Here is a 25,450-nt window from a genome sequence, read left to right on the forward strand (position 1 = left end):
GCTTGGCCTACTGGGATAGAAGAAAACCTCCTCTTTAAGTGTTGACTCGGGGCGCTTGGGTGGCTCAGTCAGTTAAACTTCTGACTTTGGCTCAGGTCATGATCTCATGGTTTGCGGGTTCGAGCCCTGCCTCAGGCTCTGTGCTGAAAGCTCAGAGCCTGGAACCTGCTTCGGATTCTGCGTCTCCTTCTTTCTCTGCCCCTCTCCCACTTCTTCTCTGTCTCTCAAAAATAAATAACGTTAAAAAAATTTTTTTAAATGGTGACTAAATGTTACAGCATTTCAAAACAGAACTATTCCCCTCCCAATATATTTTCCCAGTAATCTTCGACAATTACTGTAAATATACTCGGCAACCAATCCTACATTATATATATTTTTAAACATTCAATGGTGTCTTGCAGAGAACGTTCAACCTTTTCATTCTCTTCAGGGATAACAGATCCTGAGTAGGTGCTGTGCGCTTTCATCTTTTCCCTTAGCATCCTATATGCAAAATCAGCAACTCATCCTAGGGGGACTCTCCTTTACACTGCTCTCAGCTATGCCTCAGGACTCCATTTCCTCAAGCGAACTTTAGTGGTGGCGCTCAGGCTCCATAAAATCCCAAGCGATGCTGATGCCTGCCAAGTTGTAGCAACCTGGGGCTCCACTTGCGGAATGGGTTCAAGCCATAGAAAACATGACTGGGAGGAGTTAGGAAACATGTCTTTGGTAGACACAAAAGTTTGGGAATGACTGAGCAGCTGGGAGTAACTTTACTTCTTCCTCTTCCCAGTCTGCAGATATTCACGCCTCGTGGGCTGACCACTCTGAAGGCAGGTAATGGTGCACCCAGTTAGAGTTACAGCCCTGCGCTCAGCCCTGGCAGCGCCCGTCTCACCCCTCCCTGGCCGCAATTAGCCCGGCGTCCCCACCTGCTCCGCAGCTCCGCCCAGCCTCTGGCCCGCCCCGCGCGGGCCACACCCTCTCACCGCTCTGGGGCCCCTCAGCCCCGTAGCACGCGCCACCGGCCGGCGCCCCGCCCCACCCGTCACGTGACAGCCCCGCCCTCCGTGCGCTCTCGGATTGGCTCTCCCGGCCGAGGGGGTGGGTTCTAGCATACAGCCCTGCCCCGCAACGCGGCTGCAGTTTTCAAACCTCAACTGTAATCTCCGGTCACCGTCTCTGCTGCCGTCGCCGGGAGCCACCTCACAGGGAAACAGGTCACTGCTGTTGGCGGTTGTCCAGAAGAGTAAAAGTGGGTCCTGCCACGCTCGGAGCTACCTGGCGCCTCACTGGGCTAGAGCTGGAGAACAAGTCCTGTGGTGGCCACCGGCGTGTGGCGGGACGGGAGCCCCCTTGGAGGGGGGCAGCCCCGAGAGAACCTCCTGTGGCCCGAGCGGTCAGTGTCTTCCGATTCGCGCGACCGCGGTCCTGCCGCGACTGGTGGGTAGGCTCGGGGCTGCGATTCTGAACCCGTGAACCCGCCCCTTTTACCCTGGATACGGAGACCCCAAACGTGGGAGGGGTCCCGAGGAGGGATACAGGCAGTGTGGGCGAATTAAGGGTTGCCCCAGAACTCCGACCGTCAGCCTAGTGGAGGTGGGTTCGGACTCTGCCTCGCAATAGGTGGTCCGACTGCCCGGGGCCCGTCTCTGCTCTCCCGCCGGAGTCCTGCTTCGCGAGTTCCCTCGGGTTCGGGGCGAGGACGGCCGGTGGTCCTCCCAGGCCCCAATCAGCGTGTCTTGCGTGTGCGCGCGGTCGCCTGGCTCGCCTGGGCTCTCCCGGGTGGCGTCCCGCGGGGGCTCCCTGCGCGACCCGCTCACTCGCGCCCCTTCCACGTTGCGTCGATGTGGTCCTTCCTGTCCCTCCCGAGTTCACAGCTGTGTTGTGGGCACAGGACGTATTCACCTCTGGACTGGTGGACACGTTCTGCTCACAGCTGCCTTTGGTCTCGAGAAAGTTTGGTGCTCATCTCGTGGGGCATTTTCGGTAACTGCTTGTGAACAGTGTCTTAAAGTCACTGAATGGAGCAGACGAATTGCAGTTGTTTCAGTAATGTTCAGCGATCTGATTTTACTTTGATGCCGTGTAAATCACTTAAGTGTAGACGAGTCATCCTCAAACTATACAACTACGTCATGGTTACAGTATTGAAGTTTATCCAGCTCTTGGTTTTATTATGTAGGGAAAAGCGCTTCATTTGAATTCCCGTGGAGGGATTAGCAGAGACAAAGTTGAAAGAGACTTTATGGCAGCTGGTAGCTGATAGTTTTCTTCCTCGGTCTGTGATGGGACTAAGAGACACTCGGACGCAAACTTGCAAATTAAAATTAAAAAAATACATTTAAAAATCCAACCAGGTACTGATCAGATTTCAACACTATTAGGTCTGTGTATCACATTCACTGTTTTGCCAACGTAATGTTTACCTCTGGTACCAGTGAAATGCTGAACCTTGGCAGAGATGTTTGATGCGGCGTGGCCCCTTTAAGTTCTCATCTTTGGGAATGTGTGCGCTGAGACAGCGTGGTCTGCAGGGAAGATTGGGCAAGTGGTGGCCTAGGTATGTAACTTGGCAATATAAGCCCACGAGTACAACTTTATGAAAGGAAAATATAATAAGCCAATTTTCTCATGGATACACTATTTTACAGTTTTATAGTGAACTGTCCAGAAGTAAGTTTTTAACAACTTCTAAAGTGTTTGTTTTATAAGTATTAAGCCATTTACCCATAGAACTTTGTATTTTTGAAAAAGTTGTCCATAGAAGCAGTGCTCTAATTTAAGACCTCTCTTCTTCCCTCTTTATCCTTCTGTGAGATGTTTCATTTTTTAAAAAAATTTTCTAATATTTTAATAAGCAGAATTAGTATCTGCTTTATTTTTGAGATGCATAACATGCATTTTAGGTCATTTTCTAAATTATGAATCAAAAATTGAAGTGAAATATATTTACATGGCAATATATTTAAGTTTTGAAAGTAAAACTTGTGTAGTCATTTGAAAGTCTTTCTTTTTTGTGTGTGGACAGAATGGTTGTAGGTAGTTGCTTTTGGACTCTGAATAGCGAATTACAATTTGGTTAAGATAGAATCAGTTTTTAGGAAAGTCAAGCCTTGACTAATTAGTCACTATGTCAGCACATTAATAACAATTCTGAAAAAGATAAAGGCATTTTATGACATGTTTCTAATCAAACAATTTTATTTTTAAGCTTGCATTTGGCAGTGCTTTACTTGTGTTAAGTAAACATTTAAAAGCTTTGTTTTGAAACTGTTTGATAATTATGAGAGAATATCCTTATCAAAAATTGCCTGTTGTCCTCAAGAGACCCAATTAAAAACCCATGAATCAAGGAAATCAATTGCTGACACTATCACTAAATCCTAAAATTGTCTCAAAATTGCATGCATATTATATTGTAGTGCATATTTCCTGTATATAAAATTGGCAGCTAAGAATAGTGCTGCTAGATTGACTGCTTTTAAAAGATTTTGATTGATTCTTGTGTTTTTTAAGAATTCTTTTGCATTCTGTGGCTACTGATTGTATCAGTAGCATTAACAGTCATTTATATACTTCCTTTCCACTTGGAACAACTTTAATGTTTTAGTTGCTATAGTTTTCCGTAATAGTGATGACAAAATTCAAGGATTTTATTTTTGAGTAGCTTATATTCTCTGATAGACTAATGTTAAAGGATATTTCTTTGAATATTTCAATTAACAGATGTACTTATAAATTAAGTTACAAAAAAATTACAAACATATTTTTGTCTAAATATGTTGTGATGTAATTTTCAAGACATATTTTGTTAAATTTTTAAAAATATCTTTTATTTCCCCCTTTTTTCCAATAACATTTAACCCTGAACTTGAATCCTACTTTAAACATCTAAGCTAATCAATTTCTTTCAATATTTATAGTGTATTTTGGTGCATCCCTGACCCTTTGCAATTTCTCCACCAAAAGAGGGCATAGTTCTACTTTAAGCATTTAAAATTTTGATATTAACAGTGAGATGGTAGTTTCATCTTTAATCCTTAAAGGATCATATTCCATTTTGTATCGTAATGATTACTGAACAAACGGTACTTCAGTGGAACGGTGTGTAAACAGTACTTTATTTTACAATAGACACTTAATTTTCCATTTGATGAATGACAAGCCCTATGTGTTTGTTGGTCCACTGTATTTCTGTTTTTCAGCATCTTCCTGTCCTGTTCACATTATAGGGTTTAATTTTTCCTTCTGAAGGTAGAAGAGACAGCCCCGGGCTTTACTGTCATGGCACACAGTCAGGCATGGGGTCGTTACCTGGAACTTCAGCCCTTGGGTAGTATGTGCTTAGACTGGTTGGGCTAGAGTCAGTTAGCTGGCTTCCTTTTCTGATTTCCAAAGGATTAAATTCCTGACTTACACTTCCTATTCAATCTTGAAAAACAAACAAAACAACAAAACCTATTATTAGAATATGGTTAGTAAAAAGAATATAGTCTCTTCCTTGAAATTAAAAATCCTCTTCATCCCTGTCCCTTTACTTCTAATCAGTGGCTTAAAAATGGAGTCTTCTGCCATCCTAGCAGAAAGTTCTTACTTTATTTTGATGGACGCTACATAAATAACTCTCTAGTTCCGCTGTTTCCTAGGAAAAACTGGTAGCTATTAAATGCTGACATAGAAAGGAGTTGTTTCCCCGTAATCTTGTGCCTTGCATTGTTACCAGTTGCCTTTTGAATTTTCTTCACAATGATGTAGATTGGTCAGTCCTTACCAGGACAAATTTCTGAATTTACTGAATGAGGTAGCTTTTAAAATATTGATATTCTTAGCTGAAATAGGTATTCACATAAAAAAATGTGGCCACTTAGTCTGAAAAGACAGGTAAATACAAAATAAATTGTTGGTATTACATTACAGTATATGAAAAAATAATTTTCTCCATTTTTCTAAGCTTTATGGCTATGCTGTTTAGAATTTAAATTCTCTAATAGCAGTTTAGAATATTTCTTATTTTATTTAGCCAAGTATTGATTAAGCAGAGACTAAGCTGCTTGAAGCTCCAATACGATTAATTTCAAGATGGATCTCAAGTTCTGCTAAACCCTTGAAGATCCGAGATGCACCTAAAAATTCTTGTTGCTGTATTTCGTAATTCCTATAATTCAGTTCATCAAACATTAAAAAAATTACTATCTGGTGCCAGACACCGTGATGGGAGTTTAGACTCACAAGTAAATGTTGCTGCCCTTTAGACACTAAAGAGAACTGCAGCCTAACATGTTACTTGTTGAGGTAAAGAGGTCTGTCCGGGGTCCTCCTAGTCCTCCTCTTTGAAGTATAAAGTTCAGGTATTTAGACCAACCTGTGGGTTTTAGGCAAAGCTTCCTGGGGGAGGTGACATTTTGTGTTGAGATATGAAGCATGTGTGAGAAGACTTAGCCTTTTAAGGAGAAGTAGAAAGAATGTTTCAGAGATGTGGAGGCAAAAAAAAAAAGTGTGGCAGGAAATGAAACTGGTGTGTACCTGGCCTCAAAAGGCTTTTCTCTGCCATGCAGGAAGGGCTTTAGCTTATCGGTACTGGGTAGCTAATGAAGGGATAAAAGCAGACGATTTAATTCTGTAGATGTTTTCATTTATCGTATATTAAATATTCTTATAAAGTATTTTTATTGATAACTTTGAAATGAATATTGTGATGAATATTTTTAAAAATGGAGCTATTTATAGGTTGTTTTACTTCTGATCACATCACATTGCTTTCTCCTTTCAAGTAAGTTAAGGCCCAGACCAAACCTAACATTTCCTCTGTTACTTCCTTCACTGATCCATATCTGAATTCTTATTGTAATTATTGTAATGGGAATTAATGAAAGAAAAATATTTGAAAATAAGTTTGAGGTACTGTATAATTGGAAGCTTAATTTTATCTTGCCTCTATTACCCTCTTACTGTTTCTAGTGCTTGACTGTGTCCCTGAACACATACACACTCACAGTTACCTACTAAGTCCCTTAAGATTTTTTTAATTAGTATAGCCTAATAAAGTGTTATGAAATGAATTGCAAATAGATTGGGACATATTGGCAATGTAGAATCAGTTATGTGAATTGTGGTAGAAAATAAGGAAAGGTCTGGGGTTGTTGTTGGAGTTAAAGAGAAATTGGTGGGAAGGCACAGAGACAGAGAGCTGACTGATAACCTTCATGTACCCAAGGATTAAATCTTACTTGATGGGCAACCAGATGTTTGTGGGAGGTTTAGACAAAGGTAACATTCATGGTCCATTATATGTAAAATTGGCCAAAGGAGAAGAAATGGAAAAATATCTAGGCTGTGGCAACTGGTTCAAGTGCAGTAAATAGAAGGAAAATATAGGACGCTATATGTATGCCTTAAGCAGTCTGTAGTATATTAACAATAAGTAGGTAAATGTCAGGTTCTGTCTTCAGAAATGTGCTTGCTTTTTTTTCTGAGACATAGCTGTGTTCAGAGCTAGTCTGAAATGTATCACAATTCAAAAAAAGATTTTTGTATTAACATGTATTTAAAAGAATTGCTGATTGCCCAGTGCTGTTTTCAGCTACATTTATAGTCATAAAAATGCCTGTGGGTACATTCAGCATTATGAATGTGAGGGAAGGAAAAGTTGCTAGGGTAAAAAAATTAAACATAAGACAGTGTCCAGTATTAGGAAATATTATTAAGTAGCTCAATTAATAAGGCCCTAGTTATATTATTATAATCCATATCAATCCTTTTTTAAAAAGGTCATCTCTTTTCTCTTCTAACATAACTAAATAATAGATATAACAAAACTTAATATTTATCTGTATATTTGGATATCACATTTTGGAGTTGTTGGGCAGGGGACCCAGGATAAGTCTAGATTTTCACAAGTGATACTCATAATTAAGGTGTATGTTTTAAGGTTACAAATTGTTATTCATTATATAGAATTGTATCTATGACATTAATATAGAATTTGTTAAATTGTCTTTTCTGTCCAGTATTAAACAAGGCATTAATTCTTATTTACTGCTTACCTTGAGTGCTTATATGGTCTCTGCATAAAAGCTGAAATATTATTTGGATAGTGAACACCATCTGCTCTGTATAAATGCAGAGAAAATGCTGAGGCCTTAAAAATTTTGAGCAATAATGTCTCTTGAACCTACAACCAAGTAAACCCTTAATGTGTGAAGAGATAGATTTTTCTGTTGCAAGTGGGTAAGTTGCTGCATTTAGGGTCTCATCATGTATATTCACAGCAATATTTTTTCTCTAAGGCATTTCCAAAGGCATTTACTAATTTTTGCCTATTATTAAAGTAGTACCTGCTTAGTGTAGATACTTTAAAAGCAGGAAAGTATAAATACTGTCATGATCCCACCACCCAAAGATAGCCACTATTAACATTTTGCCGTAATTTTCCAATCTTCTCTTTGCTTTTTTATTTTTGCCACAAAATTATCATGTATATGCTTTTTGTGTCTTCCTTTTTGCACTTAAGCTTATATGAGTTAAGAATATTCTTTGGAAGCATGGTTTTTGAGTATATCTTATTTTTAGGTATATTTAAACATTGTTGTACTTTGGAATTCATTCAATAAGTTTTTTTTTCATTATTATAAATTATATTTCATTGAGCATAAGTCTTTGACTACATCTAAGACCCATATTGACTCAGGAAACTTGAGAGCAAAAAATACTTACTCATAAAATTAGTTCTGTTAGAGTTCTTATGAATACATCACTTTGTAGCTGATATATCATAGCATGAGATAAACATCTTAGATTCTACAGTCTCCCTGAGGTGAACATCAGAGTCAAGAGCCTGTACTCTGTCTCTGTGATTGAATTTGACATGTTCTTATTCTTGTATTTCCCAAGGCCTGATTGATGGACACTGTTGGGAATTTAGCCCAGTTTGTATACATGATACAGTTATTATCCCTTCTTTATGTGTATATGTATGTATAATATAAATATGATCATAAGCAGGCATATTCATAGACTTTGAGATTTAGAAAAAAATTGTAAAAGGCCAAAGATGACCTGAAAAAAAAAAAATAGATTGAGCATAGAAATTGGTAACCATATTGATTTTTTTGAGAGGAATATATGGCCAATGTAACTGAGTGCTATCAGAACTAAGAAAGTACATAAATAGTTTATCAAAACACAGTAAAAAAAAATAAAAAATAAAACAGAATTTTAAGAGTTGAGTGTAAGCTAACTTGGGGTGAGAGATTTGTATATGAAAACAGTACAAACTACTCAACAGTACCCAGAGACTGTGTAGAGAGTATCTTTAGATAGAATATTAACAATATTTACTTACTGAACAATCATGATGTAGTCTCATGACAAGCACTATACCAGCATCCTTCATCATGAATTCATCATATTTTAATTTTAATCTTTAGAGTTCTGTGAGTTCTTCTGAGAGTTCTATTATAATCCATGCTTTAGAAGAAACAGAATTCAAGCTTTCTTCACTGGTAATCAGAGAAATGCAAAGTAAATCACAAGATTTCATTTCCTTTCATCACACTACAATAGCCAAATTTAAAGGCCTGAATGGGACAAATGTTGCCAAGAAAATGATAAGGTCTCCCACCTAGTGATAGTGGGAATATAAACTGGGCATGTAAAGAAGGGACCAACTTCAACTGTGTCAGTGATGTTATTTATTTTTATTATATTTATTTTTTATATTTATATTTTATATTTATGTATTATATTATTATATTTATATAATATATTATTATTATAAAATATAAATATTTTATATTTATATTTATTTGTTATATTTTAATTTAAACGAAATATGGCAAAGCAATAAGATTGAAAAAGTGTTATATTTGTATCCCTTCTTATACATTTGGAAATACATATATATATATATTTTTTATAAGTAGCTATATTTGTTTCCCACACTGCCATGACAAAGTACTGCAGATTGGGTGACTTAAACAATAAATTTATTCTCCCATAATTTTGGAGAGTAGAAATTTGAGATCACGGTGTTGACAGTATTAGCTTCTTCTTAGATCTTTCTCTGTGGCTTGTAGATGTCACTTTTTCTCCCTGTGTCCTCACATGGTTTTCCCTCTGTTTCTGTGGCCTAATCTCTTTTTATAAGGACACCGATCCTGTTGGATTTGGGCCCCCTGAATGACCTCATTTTTAACTTAATTACCTCTTTAAAGGCCCTAACTCCAAATACATTCACCTTCTGAGGTGCTGGGGGCTAGGACTTCGGCATGTTAATTTTGAGGGGAGGGACACAATTGGCTCATAACAGTGGTGAAGTTAAATAATTTAGTTAAGATCTCATAGGTGGTATGATGGTTAAGTTGGATTCAGACTCAGATGTGATTCAGTCCAAATGTTATTTTCAGAATGCTACGCTGCTACCCTTAGACCACTAGAGATGTACACCCAAACTAGTTAGGTCTTTGTTTCTCCAAAGACCAACACATTTAGAGAAAGAAAAAATTACTGACTTAAGAATAAAACCACGAAAATATGGAAACTGAGAACACTGAACTCTTATCACACTGCTTTTTTAATTGAATATAGTTGGCATTTGAATTTAGGAAGATAAACAACAGTACATGTCAAGTAGGAAATAAACAGAGGAAAAATGTGGCAGAGAAAGAACAAAAACCCTACGGTGTTATTGAAAGAGGGTGCTAGAAGAATAATACTGGATCTTTTTTTGGTAAACATAGGAGGAAGTCCTAACTATTGTAAAATATATAGTCTGCAATTATATGAATTCAATTAATGTGAAATGGTAGTTTTGTTAAAACTGAATATATGTAAATGTCACAAAGTTGAAGGTAAATATGGGTTCAAGATCAGAACTAGAATAAGGTTTTATATACGGTCACTCATCTAACAAAATTATAGAGCTCAGTTCTACCAAAAGGAAAAACTCTTTAAGACCTATGAAAGTTTGAATTTAATATTGAAATGTAGGTAGTCTGTGAAAGAAGTTCTGTTTCTTGTAGTCATTCAGATGTCAGTAACAAAACTCACAAAATGTGAATTCACCACCAAAATTGGCCATGAGAAGTTATATTTAAAATGAGTAGTCATTACCCTGCTGTGTTAAAATCTTGTTTTGTGAAGGTATAACTTCAAAGAATGACAGTTTAAAAATTAAATTGAATGGTTGCTTATATTAAAATTTTATTATAACTATTTTCTAAGAATCTGAGAGGTTTGAGGATTTTTATAGTAGTTTTATTATGAAATAAAGTCAGTAACTTAGTTCAAGTACCATAGAGATGATACCAGTTTGTGTGTGTGCTTTTTGTTTTTCTTCCTTCTGGGTAGAATGTGCTGTTTAAAAATCTTTCTTTTCTTTTTTTGGGGGAGGGAAGGGTTGTGTCTTACAGCTGTATTTAGAGCTATAAAACATAATGTACATCCTGTCTATCTGAGATAACATCTTTTTTTAATTGCATTTAAGTTATATCCTATATATTCTCTTTTTTAAATAGGTAAAAATAAGTGACTAAAGAAGCATATCTGGGAGTCATCTAACATGTCGAGGAGAAGATTTGATTGTCGCAGTATTTCAGGGTTGTTAACTACAACTCCTCAAACTCCAATGAGAATGGAAAACTTTAATAATTTTTATACACTTACATCTAAAGAGCTGGGAAGGTAAGGAAATTGTGTGATATGTATGCTGTTTAAATTCACATATTGAGGGGCACCTGGGTGGCTCAGTCGGTTAAGCGGCCGACTTCGGCTCAGGTCATGATCTCGTGGTCCGTGAGTTCGAGCCCTGCGTCGGGCTCTGTGCTAACAGCTCAGAGCCTGGAGCCTGTTTCAGATTCTGTGTCTCCCTCTCTCTGACCCTCCCTCGTTCATGCTCTGTCTCTCTCTGTCTCAAAAATAAATAAACGTTAAAAAAATTAAAAAAAAATAAATTCACATATTGAATTTTCTGGGTCTATGGTTTTATAAAATTCACTTGATCATTTTAAAAAATGACTGGAATTCTAGAAAGTCATCATCTCTTCTATTATTATACAGGATCTAGTTTTAACTGACTTGGAAATCAAATCTGTAGAGAGTTAGTGAGCTTGTATGATATATCCCACCTAGCTTAAGAGCCCCTGATAGGAGGTCAGGGTTCTTAATTTGAGGCTGTGCATGGCAACAGATAGCTTAACATAGTGGACTGTCAAGTCCAAATCCGGGCTCCGCCATTTCCAAACTGTGTGACCTCAATTAATTTCTGTACCTCTTAGTGCTATAGTTTCCTCATCTGAGAAGTGGGGATGAAGATAATTGTATCTATCTTCTATGGTTGTTATGAGGATTAAATTAGTTAATATTTGTGAAGTAGTAGAATCTTACTAATTTTTGTTAAAATTTTTTAAAATTCCTAGGACATTGTGCTGGACAACAAAACAAATAAGGAGGGTCTCCTCCTCTTTTTTCCTAAATAAACAAAAAGAATTAACACATATTTGATGGTATAATTCTGTATGACAAACAATGCATGTTCTATAAGTAAAACCCTGTACTTAACACTAACACTTATCTGTTTTGGCCTGATGAAAGTGTAAATTCCTTAAGGCCAAGGGGCAACCTGGGATTCTGCAATTTAGTACTACCATTTTAATATATATGGAAGTTGTAAAAATAGACTAAGATATTTATGTTATATGTTCAGCATCTTTGAACTTTAAATTAAAGACATTTAGCAGAGTTGAAAGATGGTGATCAGTTTCTATCTTCGGTTTGATTTTAGTTCTGGAGGTAAATGTTTTGCTTATCTTAAATTAAAATGGTTTGCTAAGTCTGTGTTTGTATTGATAGATCTATAGTAAGATAGTATGATTGATTTTTATCTTTGAAAATCTCAGTGTGAAAACAACAGTTGACTGGACCTTGAAAAGTAATTCTGTTCTTGGTGATCTTTTACAGGAAGGGTAACAAGTCCTAGCCTTATCAGTTGTTGGATGCAGTCTTTCTTTTGCAAAATAAGGATGATAATATCTTCTTCATTAGACTAAGGACTAAATATGAAAGCATTTTTCATAATTCCTGGCATATTTATTTATTTAATTTTATGTACAAAGTATCTGGGTGTTTTAGGGGCGCCTGGGTGGCGCAGTCGGTTAAGCGTCCGACTTCAGCCAGGTCACGATCTCGCGTTCTGTGAGTTCAAGCCCCGCGTCAGGCTCTGGGCTGATGGCTCAGAGCCTGGAGCCTGTTTCCGATTCTGTGTCTCCCTCTCTCTCTGCCCCTCGCCCGTTCATGCTCTGTCTCTCTCTGTCCCAAAAATAAATAAACGTTGAAAAAAAAAAATTAAAAAAAAAAGTATCTGGGTGTTTTAATGGTGTATTGAAAGATACAGTTTTAAAAACCTTTCAGGATGTTTCTTGGAATGGGCACCTGGGTGGCTCAATCAGTTGAGTGTCTGACTTCAGCTCAGGTCAGGATCTTGTGGTTTGTGAGTTCGAGCCCATGTCAGGCTCTGTGCTGACAGCTCAGAACCTGGAGCCTGCTTCGGATTCTGTGTCTCCCTCTCTCTCTGCCCTTCCCCGCTCATGTTCTGTCTCTCTCTCTCTCTCTCTCTCTCTCTCTCTCTCTCTCATAAACATTAAAAAAATTTTCTTAAAAAAAGAATGTTTCTAGGAAATTGTTTAGTTCTAAATCTGTAATTATTTCTGTTTGCATTATAACAGGAAGGAGTAAGTTTTACTTTTAGTTGCCTGTATCTCACATCAAATAGTGATAGAATCTTTGCACTGGAAGGACTTTGGTGGTCAGTGGTGGTCTAATACAATTTACGCAGCAATCTTTCCTATACTTTTCCTGACAAGCTGTTTATCCAGCCTTAATTTGAATGCTGCCATGATGGGGAACTCATTACCTCAGAATGTATCCGTTCCATTTTGTGGGTGCCTCTTAGGCACAGAAGGTTCTGTTTTCTACTCTACTAACATCTACCCAATAGACGTGGTTCATCTTTTGTAGCTGCATGTAATGTCCTTGTAAAAATTCTTCAGAGATTTGAATATGGCCAAACACTGCCAGTTTCCTTAAATGCTCATATTGTGACCTAATTTCCAGACAGCCTTCCTTGATCCAGTTACCTTCTTCTGGACTCCTTGTATTTTTCATTGTCAGTCTTAAAATGAGGAGGCCCAGAGTGTACACAGTTTGGTCAATATCTTAACATCTAGAATGCTGTAAAGGTTTATTGAGGTAGCTTAAGATTCTATTGGGAGTCTTCTTTCTTTTTTTTTCAACAACCATGTCAAATATATGTCATATAGCATCATGTAGTATATTAGTAAAAAACACATTAAATTGGAAGTCAGTTGACCTGTCTTTACTGTGGATCTAAAGTTGTGTGATCTACTTAGTTGTGTGATTTCCTTTTCGTTGAGAGGGTGGACTAGATGTCTCCAAGTTTCCTTCTATTGCAAAGATGCTTGGCAACTGCTTTGAGCAGGTAACTGAATATAAAAAGCTTTGAACAGTAAACACAATAAAGGGGATCTTTTCCATTTTTCTAAGTGATATTTTGATCAGTAACTGTACATGTATTTATTAAGTTAACTTTGCAAAATAAGGGATATTATGGGGGCTAGAAAGTCTATAAAATACTTTTTCCTTTGAGAGATTTGTAGAACCTAAACTTTGGGGAGGACAGTATTAATAATTACATTGTTTTATAAATGAGGTACTATCATAAATAACAAGCATGAACTTGAATCAGGTGTATTTTTTAACATTCTAGAGCAAAAACTCATAATAGACTCTGATTAAAACAAACTCAGATTGCTAATATCCCATCTTCTAATATCTTTATGAAAGAGACCTAACATTTTTCTTTGAATTGATATGGGCTAATGAGTCAGATGGTAAATTTTGATATTTCTTTTTTTTATTAAAAAAAATTATGTTTATTTTATTTTTGGGAGAGAGAGCAGGGAGGGGCAAAGAAAGAGAGGAAGACACAGAAACTGAAGCAGGCTCCAAACTCTGCGCTATCAGCACAGAGCCTGATGTGGAGCTCGAACCCAGGAACTATGAGATCATGACCTGAGCCAAAGTGGGAGGTTTAACCAACTGAGCCATCCAGGTGCCCCTTGGTATTTCTAATTAGTAAAACTTGATCAGTTGGAAATCATGATCTTTCATCTGTCAATAACTTGCTTTAAGTTCTTCCACTATTGCTACTAACTTTAATATCCTATACTAATGCACAATGAAAATTAAGATCAAAATACTGTTTTTCTTGAAGCTTTACATTTTGAACTATGTAAACATAATTCTAGCATGTGGTGTGAACTACAAAAGTCTTTTAAATCAAGTTGATCTTTCTAAATCAACTTTTTAAAATTTAATTTTAAGATGTTAGTGCTGAAGAATTTATTTTCCTTTAGCAGACTAAAAGAAAATATGTAAAAGTTAACAGTTCGCTTTAGACTATTCTCAAAAAACTTTGCATTGTTCCTGTTTTTTAACATGTTGGGTATGTTTTTTTCCACCCCTCCCCCAACTGAGGCAGGGCTTCTTAGGACTTCTTGTGGTTAGAAGGGTGAGGCAGATGCAGAAATAAACGTCAGCTTCCTTTGTGGCTCACCCTCCCCCCCTCCTTTCACATTTTATCGTCTATTCTAGAATGCAAAAGGGTAACTACTAGCACTTTTCACTGGTGGGAAATCTAGTCAGCTTTGCCTTTTTAGGGTATGAATTAAGTATTGTTGTTAAGGGTATTTAATTTTCTTAAATATTTCTGTTAAGTTTGATACAGGAAAATTATGATAAAAGATTATTTTTGTTACTTCTAAACTGCAACTAACATTTTAGAATAGGAAATAAATACTCTTTCCTTCCTAAGTCATCTGATAATTATGGTAAGAATATTTACCTTATTTAATAGCATGTACATTTATATATATGTAAAATGTTATTGGAATTTCAAATAACTTTTAAAAATATAAATGCTTTAAGTACAGGATATAAACGAAAATAGCACAGTGTATGGTATTCTAGTAGGTGCATAGCTCTTGCATTCATTCAACAGATACTTCAGTTCCTGTTATGCATTAGCAAAGTGTACAGTTTATAACAACTGTAGTAATTAGAACAGACAGGGTCTCTGCCTACATGGGACTTTTAGCCAGTGGTAAGCACTGACAGGTAAATAAATAAGTACCAGCATCATTTGGTCACTCTTGTACTGGATTGTTTAAAAAAGCCTCATAAGAATACATGAAACAATGAGGTTAAAAAGTGTTACCAGTTAATTTTGCTCTTTGTTCCTGAGAAAATTCTGGCTTATAGATGTAATTACAAAATTGCAGCAGAACTTAATTGTCACAGTTGGTAGTATAAACTTTTTTTTTTCAGATGGACAATTTTCTTGGCTAACTAGTTTCTGTTTACTTAGTTTTACAAGGTGAATTTCTGTATAAAACTCAAAATTTCCTTTCTGTTTTAGACACACTTTCACTTCTAAATGTGAGTGAGAATTGGCAGAAGTGAGTTGCACTTCTTAAAAAATGATCTTAAAGGGAGGAATTGTTTTGTAGTGATTAGAAGAGAAAGCTAAAAATTCACATTCCATAGTTTAATTCTCGGCACTCCAATTCCATATATGATGTTTCGTGAGTCATTTAATCTTAGTTTGACTTGATTTATCCAGTATAAAATCTATAAAGGGTAGTTTGAAGACAAAGACTGATGACCTTTTTGTATGCTCATTGAAATGCATTGAATTGTATTGCTTTTGCATATGGTGAGAAAGTGCCTTAGTTTAAATTATATATGCCAAATCTTAAATGAAACGTTCTTTCCAAGAATCAGGCTTGTGCATGCAAATTTATTGAGTTGTATGTTTTGATGAATGTAGAAGAGTCAAATTATAGCCTGGTCACTTCTTTTGGCATTGTAGCATACTTTTTCAGCTTGGGTTCCTGTCCTTTTCACTGGCACCAGTTTTGAAGAAATGTGGGAAATAAAGAGTAGGAATCCTTGTCATCCTGGCCCTTGAGAATAGCAAGTAAAATAACAATCAAGCAATTTATTTTGTTCCCCCCTCCCCAACCCCAAATACCAGGTTTTCCTTGCTAAGCACCTGACATGTGTTAGAAGTCAAATTGGAGAAAGAAGAGTTAGGGAACAAAAGTTCTTCTCTGAAGACCCTTTATTTATACTTCATATGTTAGTTTGAGCCTTAGGATATAGGTTCTTAATCTTGCATCCTGTGGACTCAGGTTTAGAAGGTCGATAGATGGGCTTTGAAGTCTGAAAACCCTCTGGAATTGTATGTAAAACTTTCTGTTTAAGGGCATGCGTACATTTTTCTGGGTAGGCAGTCAGTTGCCTTTATTAGTTTCTTAAAATAGTCATACTCAAAATAGCTCTCGATCTTTGGGAAATTAGATTTTGGGCAACTATACACTTATAGTGTATAGTATACACTTATATACTATACGCTTATAGTGTATAGTATAGTGTAAATTTAAATTTTGGCTGAGATGCTGAGCACTTCTGTTGGAGAGAGCTAAACACCTACTCATTCCTAAAATGATAAACATGACCTTAGTGGGTGTATTTGTACTTAGCTATTGATAACTATTAATTTTCTTAGTTGATCGAAGTGTCTCTGGATCCTCTCCATAGGATACATATACCTCTGTTATCTGTTACAGGCTTCATAGACTACTGGCCAATATTAAGAGATTTACTGGAAAAACAACTACTAAATTAGTGATAGAAAGTTTCAAAGATTGTTAGACATGGTGCTGAAAGGCAAAGCGATTACACTGATACAGTGAAATGCCAAATACCCACTTTTGCTTTAATTTTAATTTTTTATTTTGGAAGGAAGCTGTTTTGATTAGAGAGTTAGTGTGGTACCCTTTTAAAGGTACAGTCTTTGGAAATAGACTAAGATACATATACTCTCTGGGCTCTGCAAAACAATTTCATTGCTATATAGGATTGTTATGATATTTAAACACAAACATTTATAACAAGAGTATGGCATGGAGTTGGAATGCAAATGAGATCTCCCCTACAATGATAATGTATTATATTAACAGTGATGAACAAATACAGTTATGTCTTATCCTGTTTTTACATTTGCCATTTTAATTTTTCTGTGATAATAATATAAATTTCATAAAAGTATATGTAGTATTTGATTCAGTTAAGAGAACATAGTTCTCAACTAGTGGCATAGTTGTTTGAAAGGATTAATTCTAAATTGGAGTTGTAACTGTGTGTTATGTTAATATTGTTCTTTTTGGAAAAGTTAAAATTGACTGTCCTCATTTTCCCCCCAGAGGAAAATTTGCTGTGGTTAGACAGTGTATATCAAAATCTACTGGCCAAGAATATGCTGCGAAGTTTCTGAAAAAGAGAAGAAGAGGACAGGATTGTCGAGCAGAGATTCTACACGAGATTGCCGTACTTGAATTGGCAAAATCTTGCCCTCATGTGATTAATCTTCATGAAGTCTATGAAAATACCAGTGAAATCATTTTGATATTGGAGTAGTAAGTATATACTTTAATAAATTTAAATAAATTTGTAGTACTTATTTTAATTGGTGGGATAAAGATGGCTTGAAATGTTAAGAACAAGAATGATAAAAATATGACAAGAACTTATAAAGATTTGGGGGCACCTGGGTGGCTCAGTCTGTTGGGTGTCCAACTTTTAATTTCAGCCCAGGTCACGATCTCACAGTTCATGAGATCAAACCCTGCATTGGGCTCTACACTGACAGAATGGAGCCTGCTTGGGATTCTCTCTTACTGAGTCTCTCTGCCCCTCCCCCACTTGCACACACACATGTGCTTTCTCTCTCTCTCAAAATAAACATTTAGGAAAAAAACTTGTAAAGATTTCTGTTGATAAAATATTAGAGAGACATGGTGTATATGTGAATATTTTCACATATACACAAAAACTAATTAAACAGTACACACAAAAAAACCCAAATGACATCACAATGCTTGAGGAATGTGGTGAAACAAGTATACTTTCATTGCTAATAGCATAGAAAGTCGAAGAGTTTTTGTGCAGAACTACCTGATGGATAAATAGAATTGAAATCATTTATATAATTTATCCATCTATTTGAAAAATACATCCAAGGGAATGACTCATGGAGAATAGAAGGGTGAATTTGCATGAAGGTGAAGGTGTGCTTGTCACATTGTTTGTTGAAGAAACACATTTACTTAGTATTGTGTAACTTGTGAAAAACTGTTAGGAATTGTAGCAATAAGAAATAAAATATATCTCTTCCCACAACTCAGTGAAAAACTGAAAACACCCAAATAGTCAACAATTCATCACATTAAGCATGGGGTAGAGCATGGTTAAGCCAACTGGCCGGTTAATTAGTATATTCACATGTGACTCTAAAATAGTACCTTTATGAGTGACAGTCTGACACATTTATTATATGTATATAAAATGTGTTTGAACATCTACAACAGTTGGAAAAGGTTAGCTAAATTTATGTTTTAATATGCTTTTAGGATCTGATAATTTTTTATAGAAGATAATTTTTTATAGAAGAAATCTATTTTATAATAAACTAAAGAGATTAAGTATTTACTTCAGAAAAAAATGCATTATAAATACAGTAATTCTTTTTAGTGGTTAACCTGCATCATTGCCTTTTTGAATGTAAAAGTATATTATGTAGCCTAGGGGCGTCTGGGTGGCTCAGTCTATTAAGCTTCTAACTCTTGATTTTGGTTCAGGTCATGCATGATCCCAGGGTCATGGGCTCAAGCCCCGTATTGGGCTCTCTGCTGAGTATGAAGCCTGCGTAAGATTTTCTCTCTCTCTCTTCTGTCTCTCTCTCTCTCTCTCTTCCTCTGCCCTTGTCTCCCACTCATGCTCTTTCTCTGCCTTTCTCTCTCTCTCTAAAATAAAATAATAAAAAACAAAAAGTAATATAGCCTAATTTTAGTATTCAGGTATTTTAAGGATGAAGAAGTTTGTTTATATATTTGTAAAAAGTATGTATTTATACCAGGAAAGTTGATTACCTAGAATCAACTTATAAATACGAAAATGCTTATTTTGCAAAATGTTAAACTGGCAATTAGTTCATTTAAGAATGAATACTATGGGGGCACCTGGGTGGCTCTGTTGGTTGCGCGACTGACTTTGGCTCAGGTCATGATCTCATGGTTCATGGGTTTGAGCCCCGCGTCAGGCTCTGTGCTGACAGCTCAGAGCCTGGAGCCTGCTTCAGATTCTGTGTCTCCCTCTGTCTCTGCCCCTCCCCTGCTCACACTCTGTCTCTCTCACTCTGTCTCTCTGTCTCTCTCTCTCTCTCTCAAATATAAATAAATGTCAAAAAAAAGAATGACTACTATGAGGGTGCCTGGGTGGCTCAGTCAGTTAAACATCTGACTTCAGCTCAGGTCATGATGTCACGGTTCATGGGTTTGAGCCCCACATTGGGCTCTGTGCTAACAGCTCAGAGCCTAGAGCCTGCTTTGGCTTCTCTCTCTCTCTCTCTCTGTTCCTCCTCTGCTCACGCTCTCTGTCTCTCTCTCAAATAAACATTAAAAAAATTTTTATTAAAGAATTAATACTATGTACATTTCCCATAAAACAACATACTAAGGTATAATATAGCACCTTCAAAATAAATTAGAATCACAGAAATGCCCAGGATACTATCAGTCTGATTTCATTTTTCATATATTTTGTGATTATTTTTGTTAGATTAATCTAACCTTTAAAAAGTTATCTACTTGGGTATTTTGCTAAGCAAAATAAGTCAGTCAGAGAAAGACCAATACCATATGATTCCATTCATATGTGGAATTTGAGAAATTTGATAGGTGAACATAGGGGAAGGGAAGAAAAAATATAAAAAAGAGAGGGAGGCAAACCATAAGAGACTCTTAAATACAGAGAACAAACTGAGGGTTGATGGGGGTGGGGGATGGGGGGTGGGTTAACTAGGTGATGGGCATTAAGGAGGTCACTTTTGGGGATGAGCACTGGGTGTCATATGTAAGAAATGAATCACTGGGTTCTACTCCTGAAGCCAAGACTACACTGTATGTTAACTGACTTGAGAAAAAAAAAAGTTATCTATTTGCATGACACTGCACGTTTGAAGTATGTGAAAAGGAGCTAACCTTTTTCAAACATAGTAATGGAATACTAGTTTTAGAGAATGAATACATAGGAGCATTGAGTACTTTCATAAAATTTTCTTTGGGGGATTTATCTAAATAGCAACAACAAAATATATCAGAAAATTTTGACACATTTTATGGTTGGATTTTGTTCATACTCTGAAAATTGATTCAGGTACCCTGCCAAGTAAACTGAATTCCATAAGGTCACAACTGTACCTTATGGCTGAAGTGTATAGCAAGCACTCATTAAATGTATAAATGGATTAAAATAATTTAAAAAAAAATTTTTAATGCTTATTTTTGAGAGAGACAGAGCGTAATCAGGGGAGGGGCAGAGAGAGAGGGAGACACAGAATCTGAAGCAGGCTCCAGGCTCTGAGCTGTCCACAGAGAGCCCAACGTGGGGCTTGAACTCACGGACTGTGAGATCATGACCTGAGCCGAAGTCAGATGCTGAACCGACTGAGCCACCCAGCACCCCTGAAATAATTTATTACTAGATCAACTAAGACCTACTAAAATTTATTACTAGAATTTGGTTTAGTTCTTATTACTTTTTGGGTAGCATTGTCACATCAGATAATCTCAAAGGTAAAAATGTAGCCAGGGAGACTTAGTTATTTTCATAAGGTGGCATAATTTTTATGTGGTGAAAGTAGAACGGTGAAATCTTTTACTCTAATAACAATTACCAATCTGATCCCCTCCTCAAGTCATCCTACATATTTTTCTTCCTTGACTTTTTTGGTACAAAATTTAAAATCTTCAAAGAAGTTGAAAGAACAGTATAATCAATACTCATACTTTTCAGTTTGATTTACCAATTGTTGACATCTTACCACATTGATTTAGCCTTTTGAAAGATGTATAACACATAGGTTTACATGACAGTGTACTTCTACTAAAGTACTATTATCACACACAACATATATACAAATACATACGCGAATGAAGGCAAACACTCCAAATTTCTAAATTTGTTGGTTGATGTCCCATCAGAGGACAACTCTTCTAATAGAGAAAAAGGAGGTGTACCTGAAGATGCCTTCCAGGGCAATGATAATGGTATATAGGTGTCTTTTATCTCTATAGAGATATTTTTTCCTCTCTAGTCACTGCTCTTGTGTGGCTTGTTTGAACAAATCATCTGCTTGTCTACTACTCACTGCTTACATTTATTCTAGTTTCTGCTGACTTCTGTAATCTGCTTCTTGTGTTATCTGTTCATTCCCTCCTCTTAGCTCCTCTTCCTAATTTTCCGTTTCCCATAGCTCTACCTGTGTCCTGCTTTTATGGGAAAAATGGCAATCCTACAAAAGACATTGGTCAACTTACCAACCTAAAAAGAAGAGACAATCTGATTGGCTGACAATCATAATATTTGTTTGATTTTGTTACTGAAACAAACAAAAAACCCTTAGGAGACTTCTGGTTATAAAAGTAATACCTATGCATTGTGTTAAATTTAGAGGATATAGAAGATAGAAATTATACGTAAACTGGTTACTTTTATGGCACGTTCCTATATTTTAAAGTTATTTTTATTTTTTGCTCTGTGAATATATACCTTCAGAAACAAAGGTTTTTCTTTTCCTTTTCTTTTCCTTCTTATGACTGCTCATACATATGAAATGCTTCTTCCTCTTGTCAGTCAGCGAGACTTCTGAATTTCAGTTTCAGCTGCTCTGAAGAATGACTGCCTATTCCATCATTCATTCATTCAACAAACCTTTATTGAACACCTTCTACACGTTAGACACTGTCCTGTTTTGCCACATAGAATATGCTTTACTTGAGATATTCTTTTTTCTTAATATTTTTTTTATGTTTATTTATTTTTGAGAGTGAAAGTGAGAGAGAGCATGAGCCGGGGAGGAGCAGAGAGAGAGGGAGACACAGAATCTGAAGCAGGCTTCAGGCTCTGAAGCACAGAGCCCGATGTGGGACTCGAACCCATGAACCATGAGATCATGACCCGAGGCAAAGTCAGACACTTAGCCGACTGAGCCACCCAGTCACCCTACTTGAGATGTTCTTAAATATACCTTATAAATTTTTGAATAACCATCTGGGGGGGGGGAGGGTTTGCATTTTTTTAGATTTAATCTTCAAAAAAAATCTGTGGGTGCCAGAGTGACTCAGTCGGCTGAGCGTCCGACTCGATTTCGACTGAGGTCATGATCTCAGGGTCATTGGGATCAAGCCCTGTGTTGGGCTCCACACTGGGCATGGAACTTGCTTGGGATTCTCTCTCTCTCTCCTTCTGTCCCTCTCCCCTGTTTGCACTCTCTCTTAAAAAAAAAAAATCTATTGAGCTCAGTGATGACTCTGTTTTACAGATGGTGAAAGACAAATAAATGACTGATCCTAAGTTATATTGCTGGTAAATAGCAGATTTGGGATTTAAATTTATATCATTTGATTCCAAACCAAGGGACTTTTTTCTATGCTTTGGTCAGCATTCTTTAGATTTTCAATTCTTTTAAAAATAATAAAGATTTGGGAAGCTACAGTACAAGATACTGGTTAAAAATGCAGATTTTTGCCCATATCATACAGACTCAGGTTCTGGTTTCCTATTTACTATGTTACCTTGTACAAGTAGCTTAACCTCTTTGTACTTGTTTCTTCATCAATCAAATGGGAATAATAACCCACATAGTTGTCATGAGAATCAAAAGTGTATGTATCTATAGAGAGAGACTAGATAGCTATAGCTTTTACTTAACAGTTTTACAGTATTTAAAAATTGTCATTTTTAGGTCAATGATTTTCCAAGTTTCTATTTGAATTTTATTTCAGTGCTGCAGGTGGAGAAATTTTCAACTTGTGTTTACCTGAGCTGGCTGAAATGGTTTCTGAAAATGACATTATCAGACTCATTAAGCAAATACTTGAAGGAGTATGTTATCTACATCAGAATAACATTGTACATCTTGATTTAAAGGTAATGTACCATATGATTTTAAGTAATACAGCATCTTTTTTCCTTCTGCTCTTGGGATGCATAATTGCAAGCTGGATTTGGTAGGAAGCAACAGTCAGATTATGACTCTCTGTACTGCACTGGGTGCACTTGTGTATGTGTGCTACATGGACTTAATTTTGTATTGGCAGAGAGGAGAGGACTGCATGTGCGAGCAGATCAAATGAATCACTGGGCTCTTAAAAACCATCATTCCTCCCTGTTCTAATTCTTCAATCATTGTACACCATCCCACTCTTACATCCTGGATTTCTCATCTTGTAAAACTGCCCCATCTCTAAAATACTCTAGTCTAATCTCCATCTCTGAAGATAACCTCCTTCTAGTGCTCGTTTCTTTGCTCCCATTATATTCATTCATTTTTCCCTTGAGATGTTTAGTCTTTTGGCTCCTCCATTTTTGCCCCCCAGACCATTCAGTCCCCTTACTCAAGCCCTGAAATACCATTTTAAACTCTTACGTTATTATCCTTTCTCTTTATCTTTCCTCCACAGCCACCCAAAATCTCAATCAATCTGTGTCTTATTTTTTGAACATTGGATTCTTCTCTTTCTATATTGTCTCCCTTTGCATGATCCTTTGTCCTTCACTACCACTTTCACCATAATGATGATTCCCAGTTCTCTTTCCTATAGCCCAGACTTCTCTCCTAAATTCCAAATTATTTTCTTCAACTGCAAATTAGGTACCATTTGGGTATCTTGTACAAACTTTGTCTCAAAATTTGTCTCAAACTAGACTTTCTTTTTCTTACCCCATTTTCAAAAGAAAAAACATGTTTGTCTGTGTTGGGCCCCCCTCTGGAAGAGGGTAGTGTTAAGTACCTAGCAGCCCTGCCATGTCCCCTACCAATAAGATATTGTAAAAACAACAATATGGTACATATCAGGACGATCATGCCCCCACAAACTTCCTGTTGGGTCTTTCTCCTGCTAAGGATAAACCAAGTGTATTACGTAACACCACACAGCACTTGAGGTTGGGGATGGGAAATAAACCTGGCTTTGTATATCCTAAAGCCTGTGGTTGACAACAGTAGATCTAATTACCCTTACCTCTTCTCCTTTAATGTCTCTCTGATTTAATAATAAACAAGCATTGGGTTTTCCTGAAGTTAGACTTAGAATTCTTCTCACAGACTTTGGGAACAGCACCTTGGCAACTATTTGGGTTATGACTGTGGCAAGGAATTTTGTAATAGACTTCAGCAAAGTCTCTTGGTTCTGGGAAGCAATGGGTGACACCTTCCATGCATCAATATATCTTATTGTCTAAGCTAATAGACCCAGAACCATCATACTGAACCATTTTCTGTTTCTGGAAAAGTATACATTTTTTATTCCTTCATACTTTCTTTCATGCTGTTCCCTAGAGTGCCTTTCTAACCGGAATACTCCTATTTATTCTGTAAGGTTCAGCTTAAATATCATCTCTACAGCAAGTTTCTTAGACTTTATAATAGGCAGAATTAAGTAATCTTGTGTTTATTATTCAGTTTATCTCATAATCATTCAATCTGTATATTCATCTAACTTTGTTTTCATCCAAACTAAGAATCCTTTGAGTATAATTTTACCTTTATTTATCATTGAGCATAAAGCTTTTGCTAACTAGTAGTTCAGTAGATGTTTGGTGAATGACTTAATGAAATGTGTAATAGCTAATAAACATTTAATTTACTTCCCATCTGAGACTAGTATTCTTTTATTGTTGTATATTACTTACCAATTTTTATTGTGCTTTATTTAGCCACAGAATATATTATTAAGCAGCATATACCCTCTTGGAGATATAAAAATTGTAGATTTTGGAATGTCTCGAAAAATAGGGAATGCATGTGAACTTCGGGAAATTATGGGAACACCAGAATACTTAGGTAAGAACTTCCTTTCATTTTATACACCATTTTGAGGTTTATCAACTAAATGTTATCTCTATAAAGCCATATTTTAGAGCATGTAGTTCCAGGATTTATTTGATTCAGGTATTTTAATGCATTGAAATTTGGTTATGACACAATAAATGAACTTTAGTGAATGTAGGACCATTGAGACATTCACAGCAATTCACATGACATTGGACATGTAAATTCAGAAGTTAATGTTTGTGTGTAACAGTTTATTACATAAAGAAAAATGGGTGAAGGGGAAGTTAGGGAACAGGAGAAAATGGAAAAAAGAGGAAAACAGGCAGTCACATGGCCCAGTCATTTTTACCTTTGAAGCCTGGGTGTTGGATAAATGTCATTTCTACTTCTGTCCTGGTCCCAACTCTGAAGCTGTTTATAAATATACATCAT

General features: G+C 36.5%; 1 protein-coding gene across 3 annotated transcripts in view; it reads left to right on the forward strand.

Moving 5' to 3' along the window:
- Nucleotides 1-1,296: 1,296 nt before the first annotated feature.
- STK17B (serine/threonine kinase 17b) overlaps nt 1,297-25,450 on the forward strand; it is a 31,604-nt gene continuing 7,450 nt past the window's right edge. The window contains exons 1-5 of one of the 3 annotated variants that reach the window (XM_047085737.1): nt 1,297-1,384; nt 10,503-10,668; nt 17,328-17,540; nt 22,968-23,112; nt 24,901-25,027. In XM_047085737.1, coding sequence (XP_046941693.1) covers nt 10,547-10,668; nt 17,328-17,540; nt 22,968-23,112; nt 24,901-25,027 — 607 coding nt within the window. In that variant the 5' untranslated portion in view covers nt 1,297-1,384; nt 10,503-10,546. Of the gene's footprint in view, nt 1,429-2,423; nt 2,549-10,502; nt 10,669-17,327; nt 17,541-22,967; nt 23,113-24,900; nt 25,028-25,450 lie in introns of those variants that run through there. The other 2 variants (XM_047085736.1, XM_047085738.1) reach the window with 2 other exon arrangements.

This window comes from Lynx rufus, unplaced genomic scaffold (assembly GCF_022079265.1).
Source record: "Lynx rufus isolate CCGP_SWC_20201006 ecotype Redwood Valley unplaced genomic scaffold, mLynRuf1.p SCAF_2, whole genome shotgun sequence".
NCBI lineage: Eukaryota > Metazoa > Chordata > Mammalia > Carnivora > Felidae > Lynx > Lynx rufus.